This window comes from Procambarus clarkii, chromosome 9 (assembly GCF_040958095.1).
Source record: "Procambarus clarkii isolate CNS0578487 chromosome 9, FALCON_Pclarkii_2.0, whole genome shotgun sequence".
Classification (NCBI taxonomy): domain Eukaryota; kingdom Metazoa; phylum Arthropoda; class Malacostraca; order Decapoda; family Cambaridae; genus Procambarus; species Procambarus clarkii.
Window position 1 is genome coordinate 13851926 of NC_091158.1, and position 21793 is coordinate 13873718.

The 21793-nt window shown below is 38.4% G+C and overlaps 1 protein-coding gene across 1 annotated transcript in view; it reads left to right on the forward strand.

The window, feature by feature from the left end:
- Positions 1-20389, forward strand: part of LOC123766212 (glucose dehydrogenase [FAD, quinone]) — a 58534-nt gene extending 38145 nt beyond the window's left edge. Inside the window, exons 6-16 of the mRNA XM_045755207.2 lie at positions 7036-7225; positions 7919-8053; positions 10508-10629; positions 11376-11432; positions 12263-12376; positions 13581-13734; positions 15999-16159; positions 17844-18021; positions 19545-19618; positions 19741-19892; positions 20174-20389. Of these exons, the coding sequence (XP_045611163.2) occupies positions 7036-7225; positions 7919-8053; positions 10508-10629; positions 11376-11432; positions 12263-12376; positions 13581-13734; positions 15999-16159; positions 17844-18021; positions 19545-19618; positions 19741-19892; positions 20174-20327 (1491 nt within the window). The 3' untranslated portion in view covers positions 20328-20389. The remainder of the gene's footprint in view (positions 1-7035; positions 7226-7918; positions 8054-10507; positions 10630-11375; positions 11433-12262; positions 12377-13580; positions 13735-15998; positions 16160-17843; positions 18022-19544; positions 19619-19740; positions 19893-20173) is intronic.
- Positions 20390-21793: the final 1404 nt, after the last annotated feature.

A 21793-nucleotide genomic window follows, 5' to 3' on the forward strand; every position in this document is an offset into this window, starting at 1 on the left:
TGCATTTTTTAAATTATAAATTTGGAGTCAAACAACATACAAAATACATAAACACTTCTGCACCCAACAAATATGTATTTTCCACTTGCACGTAAACCTTTTAGTCAAAACAACTAATTAGCTCACGAGTGTATACCGTATGCTTTAAGCATATCAGACTCGCAGTCAATATTCCTTTACAGTTTTGAGTATTTGATCTAATAAAAATAATTCTAGACTATTATGCAAATTAATAGTTATTCTAATTTTTTTTCTAGCGAGAGTAGAGTATATAATGTTGCAAGGACTAAAAGACTAGATACAAGTTCAAGTATGTTTATTGAGACAAGAAAAAATACATCTCAAAGGGATAGAGTAGCTTAGGCTATTTCTACCCCCTTTTTAAAGCCTAGATACGCACGACATACCACAACCGGTGTTTGTACAATTGCTTTTGAGAGTACGCGATTTTCCTCAAGAAGAGTTTTACAGAATTCAACACCTTTTGTTGTGTTATAGTTGTATTTGCGATTGGGTGTTAATTATTATTTAGCATTTGCTAAATGAATAATTGAGAAACTGCATTTTACAGTATAAAACATTAAATAAGTGAGGTAAGGTAATACCTCACTTGGTATAAAGCACTTGGAAGAAATGTGAGGACAAGAGCTGGGATATGAGAACGGGGTTTAAGGACTAGTGCCCAACCACTTTGATCATCAGAGATCGAACGATGAACTGCAAGAGCTAGGTCGTCGCTCTTCCGACTAGTCAAAGTGGGAAGATTAAATGAGTGACTATCAACGTCTGTACTAGAGCCAAGATCAGTACCACCAAATTGTAAGCAATTTGTATCTACAAGCTATAATTATAATTAGTTTTATCGGGGACAGGCAGCCTATACATATACAATATACACACACTTTAAGCTAATTTCGAAGTCGCCCCTCAAAGATCGGACTACTGACCTTCCAAGGTTGCAACAAACTCCTGGGTTCATATTTACTGCTAGGTGAAAGGAAGCGTGCCCAACCATTTCTTTCCCGCCAAGGATTTGACAACCCGTCCCATACTCAAGTCCATTACATCCAGCGGTCGACCCCACAGACGCATTCATAAATTTTAACTTGCTCTTCATTCAAAACGGTAATTTTCTCAAATATAAATTAATATTATAATATATTAGCATATTGTTTATGTATAGGTATAGGTTAGGCTAGGTATTTAGGTTCTGTTGGCGATTATTTTTATTTGTAGTACGTGGGTGAAGCATTTACAGCGTTGTGGTTCGAACAAGATTCGTCATTGAAGCATTTGTTCCGGAAGTGTTCGAACGAAATCGATTATGAGTCGTGTGTAAACCGTTTTTCATTCATAAGTAGGGGGTTTAGCGGGTGCATGGAATCACTTTTGGGTCTTTGTTTGGAGGACGGGCTGGTTTATAGCGTTGTGGTTCGAACAAAATTCGTCAGTGAAGCACTTGTTCCGGAAGTGTTCGAACGAAATCGATTATGAGTCGTGTGTAAACCGTTTTTCTATCATTAACATTTCATTTGACGGGTGCATGGAATCACTTTTGGGTTTTTGTCTGGAGGATGGGTTGGGATTCGAACCCGGGATTCCCGATTGCGAGTCCAAAATGAACCCGAGTGTACTAGTGATGGATACAGTCATTTATGCCCTACATGTAACATAATATAGCTTAAAATAACAGCAACTGTGATATTTAATGAAGGGATAATTAGATCACTGCACCCTGTTGTAATGGGCAAGGGGTAATGATAAACACTTTTGTATATAAGTAAACTTCATTGACACCAACAAAGTGCACAGTTATCATATGAGAAAATAATAGAAAGAATAGAAGAGATAGTAGGAGTAAAGTATAAAAGGGATAGCGAGACACAAAGAGAAGGAGAGACTGAGTGGTAGTGATGTGTAAGGTGTACCACATCCCCCCCTTCCCACCCCCCAACCACCATGAACTTGTAATTCTTGATCATGATGAAGCACAATACCTTCTGCAGCTATATAGTACGCGCTGTTTCCAAAAGCAGTTCATTCACGCTCTTTGTTACTTGGCTCTGTTCCGGTTTAGTTCTTGAGGCTACGCGCTGTGGTGAAGTCGGTGGCTTTGTTTGTGCGATTCCATGGAGGTATTTTTGTTCCGCGTACCTCTAGTGTTTTTCAACTGGGTGGGCAACAATGTATTTAAAAAAAATGACGCTCCCTAAACAAAATACTTGTTTATATTGATTTATTAAGAAAAATGTGGGGAGGGGGGAAGGGGTTTTGACAAGCCGTTGGCTTCCTGTTCCCGTCGAGACCATTAGTGAAAAAAAACATTTCAGATAAATTTAGGTAATAATTGTAAAGTGAACCTGTTCCAACCTGCTCTCAGTCCTTGCAATAGCTTCTCTCACTTCAAAACTTTATTGTAGAAGGATGCTGTTTTCATGGCTAATTCGCATATGTTTATGTCTAGTTACCGTCTATGGCAGATTATATATAAAAAAAACGCTAAAAACCTATCAAATCATTTTTTTTTAACACTAATGATATATAAATGGATCGTTCGTTCAAAATGTATCACTCGTTTCGTGCAAATCACCTCGTCTTGATAAATATTGTCTGTTCCGTTCCTAATCTTGGCGTTGAGTTGGGTTGAGTGGGCAGGTGTTAGTGTGTCATTACCAAAGGTGTAGTTACAGGATGAGAGCTACGCTCCCGTCTTCCCAGTACTTTTTGTTATATGACAAACCTTAATATAGCTTAGCTTAGGAGTCACGCCAATCAATGGAGACCCGCTTCTTGGCTATTGCAGTTTATTTTTGCCGTTCTAGTGTGTTTTTGTGGAAGCAAGCTTTAGCTATTGGGCCCCGCTTTTCAACTGTCGACTCTCCAGCACAATAACTCCCGACCCCTTTGTTTCTAGTCTTGTCAACTGTAACAGCTACAAGAAGCAACGGCTTCGAATTCGAACCACAATGTAGGACGGAAAACAGATTTTTTTTTTCACTCAAAACGTGGTAAACGTCTCAAGTGGTCTGGGGCACAAGCAGACACTTTTTCAGACCAAATTTATTCAGAAACAGTAACAAAATAAAAGTTTAACAGAACAGATTGAATAGGAAGTTAATTATACTTGAGTGAAAATAATGGGACCGTGTGATTCTGGAAAGTTAGCGGGAGTGAGGGGAAAGGACTTAATTGTGAGAGGGAATTAGGGGGGGATTAGGATGATTTTGTGAGGAAGGGGGGGGGGGATGTTGATTAGTTCATATAGAAGTATTCACTAACATCCCCAAAGAGCTCGCATTAATGATTAGTGAACCTGAAGTTCACTTCAATATGTGCAGTAGTGTTGATCCTTGGTGATGTGCAGCAATCGCCTGTCTTGCCAACCATCAGATCTCGGCATCCATCAGGTTCCATCGTACACACTGTGGTATAGAATCATGGGGTATTTAGCTTCACTGTTTGACGCCTTCATCAAAGCCGTTTATTTGATGTAACACTGGCTCACCCAGCTATGTTTTAGGTGCCTTGCTGTGCTCAATATCGCGGAGCATAGACGCGTTCAAGCTTAAATTTATACATGAAAGATGGGCCTGAATGTGTTCTATCGTTTCATAACTATAAGCACATACACTGTAAGAATAATTTACAATAATCTAGGACATTTCTGTGACCCATATATTAATATGTCTGTAGTAGGAAGAATTGCTGTTCATATGCAGACGATGAGACAATAATGTGCTGTTCATAGCGCTAGTTAATTTAAGCTTAAAAAATAATTAGTCTTTTAGAATAATGGAGTGAAAATGTTTTGATAACTTTAAATTGTAGAGACCCTGCACATTGCGAAATAATGTGTTGTGGTGGAGAATGGGTTCCTCTGGCGGTTGGACATAACTGTATGGCTATTGGTAGGTGCATGAGACTCCTACACGGTGACATGCAGTTTGGAGTAAACCGTGTACCTCGCTATAATGCTAGCACAAACCTGACTCGTGCACCCTGTTATATCTGCCTCGGTAACTGTCAGGTAACAGTTGTGTGATGTGCCATCGGCCGTTAACGAACAGTGGTTCATCGGCTCTTCCGGCGGCGGTGGCGTGCGGGAGCCCTGTTCTCCTCGCTGCACTTCCCAGAGCCCACCTCACAACCCACTTTCAATAATTGCTGCTCATATATATTCCCTTGACCATAGTATTTTAAAAGGAGCTTGGTAACAAATCTGTGCTAATTCATATGCACAGAAGACTACAACGGCACCTCGTTAGTCTTGCCAGGGGTATATTGCCTCAAAAACTAGTTCCCGCTCCAGAGACGGATGGAAGATCTTATACAATGAATTGTATTAATATTTTAGTTTTGTTCTTGTTGCAGTTCATCATCTGGGTTCCTGGGTACATGTGCTCACATGTACCCAGGAACATATTATTTATATATATATATATATATATATATATATATATATATATATATATATATATATATATATATATATATATATATATATATATATATATATATATATATATATATATATATATATATAATATAAACCTAGAAGGGGTACCACCTTTGGTGCAAGTGTAGGGACCCATAGCCTCGGAGAAGAAAATAAAGAGTACTCAGAGAAGACCTTGTGGATCCTCACTGAACACTTTGATATTTTCTTCTCCTACCACCCCTAATCTTTCTTTTAGTATGTGTGTATATATATATCTAACTTCATTTGAAAATTTCATTACTCAAAAAGGGATAAAACATTGGTTACATGCAGGGTACAAGGCTACTTGTCACAAGTTGTAGAGCTCCTCCAGCTCCTCAGATGGCGGGCAGGAACCATGGATGCAGTGAGCATTTCCTCTCTGGATGGCCACACTAAGGCGCTGAAAGAGAAAACTGGCAGCTCTAGGGGTCTCTAGTTGTTTCAATTAGCTTGGACCCCCAACTCCTTCAAAAAACTAGCAGCACTTTTACCCCAGGCACCAAGTGTCTCTTGGTGATAACTGACTTGATGTGACTCTAAAGTCTATAAGTAATAATAATAATAATAATTTATTTAGGAAAAGTACATGCATAGTTGCAGAGTTACAGTACAAACATTCTGTTTGATTTAAAGATAGAGGAAGTACATACAATACCTAAAGCCACTAGTACGCATAGCGTTTCGGGCAATTCCATTGAAACTTGGTATGAACGAAGAGCCTGATAAACCTTCCCATGGTTTCGCTGGGTCTTCCTATTTCTCACGTGTATACTCCTTTGTGACCGCCACTACCATGTACCGTGGACGGCTCTCACAGATGACTCGCACATCTATGACTTGAATGTTTTGTTACGTTCCTAAAAATCGGACGTTGCGTATGAGACTTTCCGATACGCAGGCACATACGCTGAACACAGCGACGTCTACTCGACGGTTATTTTATTTTATTTTGATTTTATTTATTTATATACACGAAGGTACATTGAGTTTGTGAGGATGCTTAGCATGGTATTTACATTCTTGTAAAGCCACTAGTACGCGCAGCGTTTCGGACAGGCTTTACCCAGGTGGGTATATCCTGTAAGTGGGTGTAAACAACAAGGGGACGCGCGCCACGTTTGATCTGCAAATAATAAAACTAATAATTTATTGTCGCCCCTAAATCAACAACAACTAATAATTTATTCACAAGATACAATGGGTTGTGAGATTACATTAGAGTAATATTTTTACATTCTTGGAAAGTCACTAACACGTCTTTAATCTTAACATGTCAGAAAGCTAGGTACATTGGAGCAAGGTTTTGTAGCAACAGATAATTACAATATAAGTTGACAAGAAATTATTACACTTTTAAGGATATATGTCTTTAGTACTAATATTGGGAAAGTTGGTAGTACATTATATATTTATTTCTGGTGTAGTGTTCACGGGTTCTATTACAATGAAGGAAATGTTTAAAATCAAGATGAGCATTTAGGAATAAGGTTTTGTACATGTAAATAGCACATGAGAATATGTGGAGTAAGTGTATGTTTAGCATGTTAATTAAGAACTTGAACTGAGGGGCTGTGTATTGTCTGAAGATAGTTTGCTATAGTTCTGATAGCAGATTTTTGCCGAGTGATGATTGGCTTGATAATCGAGGTACTGTAGTTTGCAGTGGTTGAACCCCCATGCACAGATATCGTATGTAAGGTAGGGATAGATTAGCGTGTAGTATAAGGAGAGGAGAGCAGAGTGGGAAACATAATATCTGATTTTAGTAAGTCTACCTACCGTTTTTAAGACTTTTTGACTATGTGTTGTATGTGGGTGCTGAAGTTCGGTATCTTGTCTTATGTATAGACCAAGGAACTTTCTCATTTTTATTGATAATATTAACAGTGTCTATCTGAAGTTTAATTTGATTTGAAGATTTACTACCAAATAAAATGTAGTAAGTCTTTTCTATGTTTAGTGTGAGTTTGTTTGTTGACATCCTTGAGTGGACTTTTTTAATTCGTTACTAACAATATTATTTAGAGTGTGGGGCTTGGGGGTCAGAATAGATGAAGGTAGTATCGTCAGCAAATAGCATAGGTCCTGTGCCATTCATTGGCAATGGCTTTATATCCCGCTTACACCTGTCGTCAGTCACAGCACCATGAAACGCCACACTGGCGACCAGGATAAAATGTAAACACAGGTAATCGTCAATGCTCAGCACTATAAAACACCATACAGTATTCATACAAGAGTTTCTTGGGGACTTGTAGCTGCTTGAGACTTGTAACTGGTTGCCACTTTTAGTGTGTTAAATGTGAAAGTTTGTTCTGAACCCTTCAATGTTTTCTAAAATCATCATTATTGATAATGTTTTGTTAATTGTATCGTTCTTTTCTTGAGAAAACAGTCCAACTTTTATTGTCACACATTACTACTCAAAAACATATAATTTTGTTAACCTCTATGAATTTGCAGTTATGTTTATGAACAATTTGACCATAAAGCTTATGGTACCAAATTAAATTCCAAATATGGTCCAATAACTGATATTTATACCTTGTGCCCAGCGAGCCACTATTCCCCATGCTCGTGTGGTGGGTGGGGGCTCCACGACTAATGGCATGGTCTACGTGAGGGGCAATAGACGCGACTTCGACCATTGGGCTGATCTTGGCAACCCTGGCTGGGACTATGAGAGTGTTCTCTATTATTTCAAAAAATTTGAGGACTATCGAGGCTATATGACACCACATACAGGTGAGTAGGTGTTCCGGGGTACGGTTGTTTCAGACACGAGATGATTCGACAAAGCTCGTTTTCTGTTTGTTAAAACCGTATATGTTGCTAATTTTTTTTTTAGGTCAGGCTGTATTTTGCTCGGTTGGGTTAGGTTAGATTGAGCTAGGGTAAGTTAGGTAGGTTTCAAAATCCATTGGCGAATCATCTTGTGTATGGTGCGACTTGTATCTGATACTCCTCATTCAGCTAATTTAGTGCATGTATGTGTTTTTACCTCTTAACCATACAACACTACATACAGATGAGTCGGTGTGCATGATGCAACTGATTAAATTAGCAATGTATTTTTACCTTTTAACTTAAGATAGTGAAAAGTAAACAATTAAAAAACATTGTTAGATGAGAGAGGGAGGAAAGAAGTGTGCACCAAAACTGTTTTGTCATTGTGGCAGTCTCACTTGTGTGAAATTTACCTTCTAAAATGTGAGGATATTTTGTAATTAAACACGATCACAACATACCAAAGGGTGATTTTGAATTTTTTATTTTGTAGGTTTGAATATATTTTTATATGTAAACACTTTTAACAATTAGGAAACTGTCTATGTTAAAAAATCCTGTATATAATTCTACCTTTATGTAAGGCGATGGTGTCAATATAAGTGTATGTATGCAAGAACAATAAATTTATCAAAAACATTATTTACCTAGCCAGATTCCATGGTAGAGGAGGACCCATTGCTATCACCCCAGACACCAAGCCAGGTAAGCTGACTCAGGCTTTCCTCGATGCTGGCAAGCAGCTTGGCTTCGACACCATCGACCCCAACGCAGAGGAGCAAATGGGTAAGGAACCAACACCTTCAATACCGGGTTCTTTCATGTGTAATTACCTAAGTGTAGTTACAGGATGAGAGCTATGCTCGTGGTGTCCCATCTTCCCAGCACTCTTTATCATATAATGCTTTGAAATTACTGATGGATTTGGCCTCCACCACCTTCTCACCTAACTTGTTCCAACCGTCTACCACTCTGTTTGCAAAAATGAATTATCTTATATTTCTTTGGCAGCTTTATTTAGTTAGTTTAAATCTATGATCTCTTGTTCTTGAAGTTCCAGGTCTGAGGAATTCTTCCCTATCAATTTTATTGATTCCTGTTAATATTTTGTGCATAGTGATGGCCTCTTTTTCTTTTATCTTCTAGTTTTTGCATATTTAATGCCTCTAACTTCTCCTCGTAGCTCTTGTCTTTTGGTTCTGGGAGTCACTTAGTGTCATGTCTTTCCACATTTTCCAGTTTGTTAATGTGCTTTTTAAGAAATGGGCACCATACAACCGCTACATATTCCAGCTTTGGTCTAACAAAAGTTGTAAACATTTTCTTTAGTATTTTGCCATCCATGTATTTAAAAGCAATTCTGAAGTTAGAAAGTATAGCATAGGCTCCTTGCACAATGTTCTTTATGTGGTCCTCAGGTGATAGTTTTCTATCTAGAACTGCCCCCTAGATTTTTCTTTTTCAGAATTCTTTAAAGATTTCTCACATAATTTATAGGTTGTGTAGGATCTATGTTCTCCTATTCCACATTCCATAACATGGCATTTATTCACATTAAATTCCATTTGCCAAGTGGTGCTCCATATACTTATTTTGTCCAGGTCTTTTTTAAGGGCATGACAATCATCTAAGTTTCTTATCCTTCGTATTATTTTAGCATCATCAGCAAACATGTTCTTATAATTCTGTATTCCATCGGGTAGATCGTTTATGTAGACAATGAACATTACCAGTGCAAGAACTGAACCCTGTGGTACTCCACTTGTGACATTTCTCCAGTCCGATTCATTGCCTCTGCTTACTGCCCGCATTTTTCTATCAGAAAAATTTTCATCCATGTTAGAAGCTTACATGTCATCCCTCCAATATGTTCCAGTTTTCTGAACTACCTCTTATGTGGAACTCTGTCGAAAGCCTTTTTTTTAGGTCCAGATAGATGCAGCCAACCCATCTTTCCTGTAAAATCTCTGTGGCTCGATCATAGAAACTGAGTAAATTCATTACACTGGATCTTCCAGATCAAAAACCATACAGACTGTCTGATATTACATCGTTTAATCTTATATTACATCGTTATATGTGTGTGCAGGTTGGGTAGTGCAGGAGAATTTGACTTGTATACAAGATGTCATTGCCTTTCATTTTCCATATCAAGTTTTGAGGGAGTTGATCTTACATACTCTACTTTCTGAATTGGCTCTTGTTTATAATTCCATTTCTCTTGCCCTCCACTCTCCCATTTCTCATTCTCATCCCACATCTACTTTCCTTACCTCTTACATCCATATAGGTCATAATATACAATAGAAAATATTCAAATACTGTATTCATATAGTGTACAAACATTTGGATGCCATATCCAGATTCCTGGAGTACAGCTCCAGGAGTAGGTAAAATGTATATAAATATTATGTATTGTTTATCTAATTATTTAAATCATTGTTTTAATGTTAAATAAGATTTAATTTTTCAATCTAAAAGATGTTTTTTAGCTATAAATATTTATATACGACAAATTAAAGATACAAAAATTATGCCTAAAACGAGATGTTGAGTTTTAGACATAATAATATGTCTAAAACATTATTCTATTTCTTTAATGATAATACAGTAATTGTTTATAAAGAAAATCATACTAGTTAAAGTATTATGTACATTGTATAAGCTCCGGATAATTATCTATGCCATCAATAAACCTACCAGAGACTACATATAATACATAAAAATACAAATAGAATATAATGTTACTGTTATATTAATGAATATTAAACTTGAAATTTTTATCAGAAGTTACCTCAATTTAAACAAAATAATATAACAATGTCATGCATATAACATCAAAATTGACAATGGGTTTAGGTCCTGCTATGGACATCTATTTATTTTTATTAATTTTGTTTAATTTACTTCCCTGGACATGTACTCGCCTAGTTGTGCTTGCTGGGGTTGAGGATCAGCTCTTTGGTCCCGCCTCTTAACTGTCAATTAATCGATGTACAGATTCCTGATGATTATGTGTATATAAACACTCGGCACAGCTTTAGCAGTCCTAAATTTACTGCTACACAAGATGGCCAGCCATATCTGAAGAGTTGTTACAAGAATGTAACAACTCTTGTATATATCTCAAAAATATCTCAATATCAGAGACTTGTATATAGTAATTCCAGATCCTTATTAATAGTGAATCCTTACATGACCTAAATATTATGAATATAGAGTTCAACTGTAATGTTGCAGGGTTTGCCAAGCCTGATTACACAGTGTGTGATGGGATTAGATGCTCCACAGCCTGGGCCTACCTCCTGCCAGCAGCCTCCCGCCCCAACCTCCACATCCTGCACAGTGCTACTGTCCTCAAGGTATGACTCTAGTCACTTGTAAGTTAATTAGCATAGAAAAATTGCTTAGACAATATAACTATGTAGCACTTTTAAGGGATGTGAGGACAGAGTGAAAGACACTTGCCAACCACTTAAATACGGCAGAGAGTGTGTGTGTGTGTGTTGCTACCATGTTCTATATGAGTAATTGCAGAGTATATATAATATCAAGTGCTATCTGTAAGTTCATCTAATATCCCCATCTTATAGGATGTTTATTCATGCATAGAATCGAAGAAAACCATGGGAATGCAAGTCTCATATACTAGCTTGTACTTGCAAACTTTTGGGCTGTGTTTGAGACTATCTTCCAATATCCATGAAGGAAGAAATTGTTAGTCAAAGTATGTCATTCCATTTGGTGTAAAATCATTGAGAATAGAGCATTCAACCATACAGTGTTCAAAAGTACCCAAGCTCTTGCTCAAAGTGTTTACGGTTGAAGTGCTCAAACACAAGTGGTGATGTTCAAGAGATAATTAAACAAATTCTTGCAGGTAGTTTGCCAGACTAACCAGGTTGTAATGGATGTGTGGCCAGTGGGCAGCTGTGACCCGGCTATGGGTGAACTATTGGGAGATTAATTATACGCAGTTACCTGCCATAAGTAATGGTATCCCAGCCTAATTTGGGCAAATACAATGTCTCATGGTCTAGTAGATGTTTTATAATGTTCGTACGTATAGTTCTTGGTTCTAAGCACATCATGATCACTCTGTCCACAGGTTCAGTTCAACAAGAAGAAAAAGGCGACTGGTGTTGTGTACACCTATAGAGGCAAGGTGAGTCAGTTACAACTCGGGTGAGTCAAATTACAGCTGGGGCGGGTCCATTACGGCTGGGGCAAGTCCATTGCAGCTGGGGCGAGTCCATTGCGGCTGGGGCGAGTCCACTGTGGCTCGGGTGATATTGAATCATATGTATATTGAATCTTATATCAATTCTGGTAAGTTGTTTGGTTGAAGATATACTACCATAGTCCAAGCGAGTCTACTTAGGTTCCAGCACATTTATTCTTGTTCAAAACATCTTTACAAACATTGGATCATAATTATGGCCTTTTCATTCATATTGGCTGAAGTATATGACCTCCTCTGAAATAGTGGTACACGACTATGGCATCTTCAGACGGTGGTTCATGTTTAGGACACCTGAAGACATAGAAATCTTAAACATAATGATCCATGTATTTATTTTCAGATATGGCCAATGTGTTTGGCTTCTCCAGGCATATATATACCTTGCGATGATTTCTGGACTCGATATCCCCTGTGGCCCGGTCCTCGATCAGGCCTCCTATATATTACTATATACTCAGCACAATTGGCTCACAACTGATTGGTCCTGGGTTCGATTCCCAGGCAGAGTGAGACATTGTCGTATTTTCTCTTGCCCAATGTCTTTGTTCACCTAGTAAATAGGTTCCAGAGAGTTGGTCAACTGTTGATGGTTGCATTCTTAGAAAGGTCAGTCATTGATGGGGAGGTTAAGAGGCTTTAGTGTCCCTGACAATGGGAAGTCATAACATTTTTAGATAACATTATTTAAAAGATGCTCACAGAGATTAGGTTGAATACTTCTGAAGCAAGTAAATAATGTCTTCATATTTTAGGTGGTGGAAGCTCGAGCAGAGCGAGAGGTGATAGTGTCAGCTGGGGCACTGGCGTCCCCCAAGGTGTTGCTGCTGTCAGGCATAGGAGCCAGTTACCACCTTCAACAACATGGTGTAAGTCTTGAAGTTATTTAAATTCTTGTTATTACTTAGTTCTGCCATAGTTATTATGTTTACTTGGTGCACAGTGCATCGACCAACATTTGCCCAGCTGCCCATGCACATTGCCCACCCATCACTCGCACCATATGCAAACCACACATCCACCATCCACTCCCAGTACCTACACATTCAAACAATCCACCCACTCACAGAACCCGTTCATTGAAACAAGCCACCCAGCAACCCAAACTAATGCTATTCTCAGCACCCATACTTGAACACTAACATGAATACATGTTACACAAACATGAATAGTTTTATCGACTTCAAACTTACCTCTAATTTGAGCGATGGTAAGTCATGTAGGTGGATCTGTTTGAAACTCACTCCTAAACTGTCTTTGAACTTCAACTGAGTTTTCAAATTTCCTTAAGCATTTTAGAGTAAATTTCCTTTGTTTGAAGCTTAGTCTGGCTGCCAGTATTAATCCCAGAGGGTTAAATCTGATAGGAAACATCTCTTGAGGTACAGTATTAGCTTTTAAATTGTGTGTACATTTTTTTGGGGACACCCTGTTATACAGTATATATACACAGGTTTCCTGTCCCAAACAAAATTAATTATAACAAAGTGTGTGGACAACTACAGAAGGAAGGAGAATTTTTATATTTTAAGAATATTTCATAGAACTACTGTATTTGTTTTAGTGAGATATACTATTGTATATTTTAATATTTTTATAACTATAATTCAGAATTATCGAAAACATAATTGAATGTTTAGAATGCACATTTATTTTAAATTAGTGCTACTCGTAAAGGTGGTAAATTTTGTTTATAAAATGTGAGTCTCTGTCTGAAAATTAATACTGTATTTATTTTGGATATGTAGTGGATGACATATATGGTGGAAATAAGAACTTGAGACGGGGTTTCTCGCTACTTTAATTTCAATAACAATATTCCAATTTTTATAGGAAAAAATTTACAAAATTATTAAATTAATGCAGTGATGTATTTTGTGTATTTCTTTTCAAGAAATGTCAATGTTAAGTGGATTTCAAGCAAATTTAGAATTTTTTGTAAGAATGTCTTCCTTATATTTATATTTTTGTATGCATTGTTTTTAGTTTGTCTGCTAGTGGAGTGCTTTATATATTATTTCTAGTCGATAACTAGACCATATACCTTTGTGCATAATATTGTGTGCGAGGCAGGTGAAGGTGGTGGCAGATGTGGCAGGTGTGGGCCAGAACCTGCAGGACCACCTGGGGGTGTATGGGCTCACTTGGACCACCCAGAGTACTTCCCCCACCATGGACAACGCCTTCTCCTTGCAGGCTTTCTCGCAGTATATCCACCACAGGAAAGGTTCGTACCACACTACCACCGCAGGAAAGGTTTGTACCGATCCACCACCACCACAGGAAAGGTTCGTACCACACTACCACCACTGGAAAGGTTCGTACCAATAGACCACCACAGGAAAGATTCGTACCAATAGACCACCACAGGAAAGGTTTGTACCCATCTACCACCACAGGAAAGGTTTGTACCAATCTATCACCACAGGAACAATCTACCAATTAATCTAACAATCGAACAATCTAGCAATCTACCACACCATTCCCGGAACTGAGAGGAATGAGCTACGAGGAAAGGCTAAAGGAGCTGAACCTCACATCCCTGGAAAACAGAAGAGTAAGGGGAGACATGATAACCACCTACAAAATTCTCAGGGGAATTGACAAGGTGGACAAAGACAAACTCTTCAGCACGGGTGGGACACGAACAAGGAGACACAGGTGGAAACTTAGTACCCAGATGAGTCACAGAGATGTTAGAAAGAATTTTTTCAGTGTCAGAGTAGTTAATAAATGGAATGCACTAGGAAGTGATGTGGTGGAGGCTGACTCCATACACAGTTTCAAATGTAGATATGATAGAGCCCAGTAGGCTCAGGAATCTGTACACCAGTTGATTGACAGTTGAGAGGTGGGACCAAAGAGCCAAAGCTCAACCCCCGCAAGCACAATTAGGTGAGTACAGGAAAGGTTTGTACCAATCTACCACCACAAGAAAGGTTCGTACCAATCTACCACCACAGGAAAGGTTCGTACCAATAGACCACCACAGGAAAGATTCGTACCAATAAACCACCACAGGAAAGATTCGTACCAATAGACCTTCACAGGAAAGATTTGTACCAATAGACCACCACAGGAAAGGTTTGTACCAGTCTACCACCACAGGAAAGTTTTGTACCAGTCTACCACCACAGGAAAGGTTTGTACCAATCTACCACCACAGGAAAGGTTTGTACCAGTCTGCCACCACAGGAAAGGTTTGTACCAATCTACCACCACAGGAAAGGTTCGTACCAATCTTCCACCACAGGAAAGGTTTGTACCAATCTTCCACCACAGGAAAGGTTTGTACCAATCTTCCACCACAGGAAAGGTTTGTACCAATCCACCACCACAGGAAAGCTTTGTACCAATCCACCACCACAGGAAAGCTTTGTACCAATCCACCACCACAGGAAAGCTTTGTACCAATCCACCACCACTGGAAAGCTTTGTACCAATCCACCACCACTGGAAAGCTTTGTACCAATCCACCACCACTGGAAAGGTTTGTAAGCAACCTGGAAAACTCAGTAGGACAGTTAGAGACTTTAGACTGATAGGGTCACTAGTTTAATTTTTCAAATGCATGGTTAAAGTTGTGTGTTATTCATAACATAATACTTATCAATCACAGTTTGCCTTCTGTAAATGTGATAGTACCAGAGATATAATAATAATAATAATAATAATAATATTAATAATTATTATTTTGATTTATGCAAGGGTACATACATATGATAAATGAACAACGCAAAATTTGTAGGCAAGAAAAGTACACACGTCATGTCCACTAATACACAGAGCATTTTGGGCATAATGTAAATATAATTAGGAGCATAATTTAAAAGTTTAATAGTTTAATACTTAAAACTAAACGAGACAAGATAATATTCTAGAAGACAGGTTGTGAATTTCATCCTAGGGTAAGGTCAGTTGTTGGTTTAGGCTTGACCTTGCTAAGTCTAAACTTATAAGCTTCCCATTTCTGATAATGCAAGGGGAAAATCATAGACTGTTATAATGATGACTACTTTCCCCTGCTATAAACACAAGTTTTAATTAACAACATGTTAATTTGGTTATTTATGTACGTAGTGCATGAAGCTGCAGTTTTGGGTATTTAGGTATGTATACATGAAGCTGGTTTTGGCTATACTGTATGTGTGTATGAAGCTGGTTTTGGCTATACTCGTATATGCATATGGAACTAGTTTTTGTTAGTACAGTACTGTATACTCATGTGCATGAAGCTGGGTTTGGTTATACTCATTTGTGTGTGTATGAAACTGGTTTTAGTTATACATGTGTGTGCATAATGTTGGTTTTCAGCATTTGTTTATAATATTGAAGGCTTCCTGCTTATATATTTCTTTATTTCTTTGTAATGTACTGTATTAGTGTGCTGTCACTTTAATATCACTTGGGGGTGGAGTTGTGGTGGAAGGGCAGGTAAGTCCTGATAAATTTAAATTTAAAGAGTGAATTGATGTCTTACTCTTGTGTCAGGTCCGTGGACAAAGCCGTTGGGTGAATATGCCAGTGCCTTTCTGAAGGTGACGGAAGGTGGTGATCCTTACTACCCTGATGTCCAGCTCTACCTCTCCCCTGCTGTCTTTAACATGGATTTGGGATTCTTCATTCCTCATATTTATAACTTCCAAAAAACGGTAAGAAAGTTTTATTTTATTTATAGATATATATTCTAGACGGGTTACCCTCTTTTCCCGGTTTCCATGCCCCTCCCTCTTCTCCCTATCTCCATGCACCTCTCTCTCCCCCCCTGTATCCATGCACCTCCCTCTCCCTCCCCCTCCCTGTCTTCACACATCACCCTTTTACCCCCGTTTCCACACACCACCCTCCCTCCCTGTCTCCACCCCCCCCCAATCTCCACACATCACCCTCATTTCCCTGTTAAAACATGCCACTTGCCTTTCCTCGACTCCCTCTTCAGAAACCCCTTGTCTCTTGTCTCCCTCTCCAGAAACCCCTCCTTTCCCTGTCTGCCTTCTTCACACACACACATACACACATGCACGCACATGCCCTTCAAGAAGACCTGGACAAAATAAGTATATGGAGCACCACTTGGCAAATGGAATTTAATGTTAATAAATGCCATGTTATGGAATGTGGAATAGGAGAACATAGACCCCACACAACCTATAAATTATGTGAGAAATCTTTAAAGAATTCTGATAAAGAAAGAGATCTAGGGATGGTTCTAGATAGTTTTCTATCACCTGAGGACCACATAAAGAACGTTGTGCGAGGAGCCTATGTCACGCTTTCTAGCTTCAGAATTGCTTTTAAATGCATGGATGGCGAAATACTAAAGAAATTGTTCACGACTTTTGTTAGGCCAAAGCTCGAATATGCAGCGGTTGTGTGGTGCCCATATCTTAAGAAGCACATCAACAAACTGGAAAAGGTGCAGAGACATGCTACTAAGTGGCTCCCAGAACTGAAGGGCAAGAGCTATGAGGAGAGGTTAGAGGCATTAAATATGCCAAAACTAGAAGACAGAAGAAAAAGGTGATATGATCACTACATACAAAATAGTAACAGGAATTGATAAAATCGATAGGAAAGATTTCCTGAGACCTGGAACTTCAAGAACAAGAGGTCATAGATTTAAACTAGCTAAACACAGATGCCGAAGAAATATAAGAAAATTCACTTTCGCAAACAGAGTGGTAGACGGTTGGAACAAGTTAGGTGAGAAGGTGGTGGAGGCCAAGACCGTTGGTAGTTTCAAAGTGTTATATGACAAAGAGTGCTGGGAAGACGGGACACCACGAGCATAGCTCTCATCCTGTAACTACACTTAGGTACACACATACACACAGCATACACACCTCACACACTCAATCTTTCTCTCTCTCTCTTATATATATAATATGTGTATATATATATATATATATATATATATATATATATATATATATATATATATATATATATATATATATATATATATGTATGTATATGTATATGTATATATATATATATAATATATATACAGTATATAATACAGTTCAACAAACAGCAGAAAAAAGCTATGGGAAAAATATATGATTTTTTCTTTACTGAAATAGCCGCATGAAGGGTGGTCACTGTAGAAGCTAATATTTCTTAAAGGGATGCAATGTGGCTGACCCCGATTAGCCTTGACAGTCACATACCACCTATGTGTTATCTTGGAAAGTTGGGTGAAGCTAGCTCCAAGCATCTGGCCTTCATCCTTGAACAGACATATAAAGACATTTTCTTGTATAGATGTAGATAACAGCTGTTGTATAATAATTTTGACTGGTGATGTAATGTACATATAATGTTTGGTGTATCTAGAAATATATGGAGTATGCCCGTCCATTGTCCGGAAAACAAGGCTTCACGATCATCATGTACCTGATGAGACCCAAGAGCCGTGGGGGCGTCTTTCTCAGGTCCAAACACCCCAATGACCTTCCCCTCATTGACCCCAACTACCTCGATCACCCACAAGACCTCAAGACCCTCGTCAATGGTTAGTTTTTCTCTACCATCTTATAATTTTAAGTTTGTGAATTTGTATTTCTGATAAATTCGGGATCTAAGACAGGATATTTTACCAGCATCTTCCCTTAAGTTCAAGTACCATAAATTAAAGAACAATGCTCATTTTCATTTGGGGGGAGTTCTGTCAAACAGAAATGTTTTCAGCTTTCAGTAGCAATATTTTAACCAGATAGGGTTTGTTTTGGGCCTCCTACCTTTCTGGGTGCCTGACTCGGTCAATGGCAGACATAGATGCTTCCAACACCATGGGGGTGTCTATATTGCTCCTTGTGCCTCTCTGTGGGGGGGTCAGGTTCTGGCTCATGGTCCTCGGTAAGCCTAGAACTCTATTTGCTTTGATTGATGCCAGGGTCTAATACATTCATATCAGTCCGGATAGCCCCCGGGAGCCTCCGGGTCTCGCCCAGAAAATTATCTTTCATTACATTCAAAGCTGGTTTTTTGAAATGTGATAATATTTTTCATACAACTTTTAATTAAAACTAGGCATTGTTTCCTTGGATAGGATCACTTTACTCTAGGGATACAGTTCATTTTATTGTTTGAATAATAAGATCATTAATTGATTAGTTGCTTAGGTTTGGGTTTAATACAATAGACTTCCTCGACAACACATGCATCACATTTGTAATAAACTGGGTTCAGTAAAATGGCTTAATTTCATTCCAGCAGTTGCAAGTCTTAGCAGAAGACCATACATGTCATGCTCTGGAGATGTAATACATTAGCAGTGAAATTTTGTATGGGTTAGTTCATTGTGTTGAGGGACAGGAAGTCAGTGTATTCATACACATTAGGCTTTCATCGAGGTCCCCCTCAAGGTCAAATTACTGACCCCGCCCTGGATGCAACCCCCACAACAAGCTGACTAACTCCCGAGTCACTTACTATTAGGTGAACAGTGCATTAGGTAAATGGAAATGTGCCCAACCATTTCTGTCCCACCTGGGATTCGTACCCGGAATTATCGATTGTGTGTTGACAACGAAAAGGACTGTACTACAGGGACTCTTTTATCAGGGGATACTACCGGGAAGTTAACGTGATTTAAATCCCGATACCTCCACTCATGTTACAGTATCACATTTTCAGCAAGAGTAGATATTGAATGTTAAGAGACTAATGAATGTGAAAATATCCTTCATATTCCAAAAATCCACCCAACTTTATATATTCCACCCAATCCACCCAAAAAAAAGTATTGTCTACACAGTATTATTTGTTTAAATGATTTTATAACATATGCTGGTTTAAATTAATGGGAAATAGACAATTAGAGTGTAGGATTTCATTGACAAAGGTAAGTTTTGTTGATACGTGATAACATCAGTTAATTATATATATATTAGGCTAGTAACTTAGAAAGAGGCAGTTATCACTTATGATAAATGGGTGATTGATGGTGCATGTGTGTTGCCATATATAAACATATTGTTCCTACATTTGTGTTGCCATATATATATATAAACATACTGTTCCTGCATTTGTCAGGTATCAAGCAGTTGATGGCTCTGGGTAATACCACGGCTTTCAGATCACGATTCAAGGCGAAATTTCATGACATGGTGAGCTTTGTGAACAGTTGTTGCTATTTGTGTACTTAATGAAGTTATAGCAATTTGCAGACTGCATAATGTGTTGTTAAAGAGCAAGGGTGATGTTATTAATGGCAATGGTTCTCTCTCAGCCAGTGCCAGGATGTGAAGGAGAAAAATTTGGGTCGTATAGGTACTGGGGATGTTATGTGCAGCATATGGCCTCCTCCTTCTGGCATCCGACCAGCACTTGCAAAATGGGACCCTCGTCTGACCCTCTTGCTGTTGTCGATTACAGGCTCAGGTGAGGAAAATGGCACCTTATTTAAGTCATAGAATGTCATAGAGTCATAGAATTAGACACTACCATTAAGTCTGTCAATAATTATGCCAGTTACTCAATGATTAATTTAATCAATGGCATACTTAATCCATGAATTTTCTTTCACTCAGCCAGCTACCTTAGTCTATCAACCACATGCTCATTCAGCCACTTGTAATTCTAAGGCAGTGTTAACAACGTTATAAGGGCGGTCTGATATTGAGGAATGCTTGGATTAAGATATATGATCTGTATAACACCAGGGTGCGAGAGGTGTCCGGGCTGCGGGTAGTGGATGCCTCAATCATGCCTGTTGTTGTGTCGGGCAACACCAATGCTGCCACACTCATGATTGCAGAGAAGGCTGCCGACCTCATCAAGGAGGACTGGAACGAACTCACTGGGCATGGTGATTGATGTGAATCCATCTCCATGTTCTGGCATGTGTGTATTGTACATATAAAACGGATAATATTTTATTTTATTTATTTATTTATTTATTTATTTATAAATTTAGTATACAGTTCATGCATCCTGGGGATGGTCAGTAATTTGACTTTGTGGAATACAGAGTACAGAGGACGGCACGGAGACCTTGTGGGACTGAGCACAGAGTGCTCCAAATGTAGCCAAATAATTTGCTCACAAGAAAAGAATTGATTACCATCTTTGATTGCCTCTGAGCAGCCTGAGGGCAGCAATATTCTGAGAAAATCAAGAAAATCTAGTTGATTTGAGACAGTTAAATAATTAAGATTTATAGGTCACCTTTGGTATACATAGCTACCACCTATGGCTCCTTGTTTTAGTATTTTGGATGATTTTAAGGCTGAATAATAAAGATTTTAGTGAAGTCGTCAGCGACGATGGACTGAACTGATGGTGATGATGGACAGCGAAGAAGAACTGTTGACAGCTGAATGCTCTTTACTAAAATGGAAATAGTTAAAAAAAAGTTATAATGTCTCCTTTCTGTGTCAACTAATGTTTCAACCCAAGATTTAAACCACTATTCTACAGTGCATCCTGTTGAAGGTTGGCATTTAGGAGAAATCTTGGCGTTTCTCAGTAAATTATAATAAGCACTCTATAAATTTTTACATATAATAATGGTGCTTTCTTCATACAACATTATATACAATAGTGTTTTTTTTTTCAAAAATGTAAAGAGAATGAATTTTAGGAAAGTAACAGAAAATGATGTGATGTTGGAATGTCTATGGGGTATACTACTGCAAACAGGATGTGTGTGTGTGTGTGTGTGTGTGTATATATATATATATATATATATATACAATATAAATATATATATATATATATATATATATATATATATATATATATATATATATATATATATATATATATATATATATATATATATTTATATTGTATATACAAGAGTTCTTACATTCTTGTACATCCACTAGCATGCATAGCATTTTGTGCAAATCCTTAATCCAAATTTTCTCCCCCACCTTGGTACATGGACCCCCATACCACCTTAAAAATTCAAATTTTTAAGGTGGTATGGGGTCCATTATCACCTGTAGAATTGGTATGGGGTCCACTACCAATATAGGATGGGTATGGGAGTCTACTACCAAAATAGGATGGGTATGGGGTCCACTACTAACTGTAGGATGGGTATGCGGTCTACTACTAACTGTAGGATGGGTATGGGGCCCACTACTGCCCACAGTATGACTATGGGGTCCAGACCTGTCCCCAGGATGGGAATGGGGTTCATTATTGCCTCAGAGGATAAGTATGGGGTCCACTTCCACCCACAGGATGGGTATGGGGTCCACTACCACCCATAGGATGGGTATGGGGTCCACTACCACCCATAGGATGGGTATATGGTCCACTGCCGCCCACAG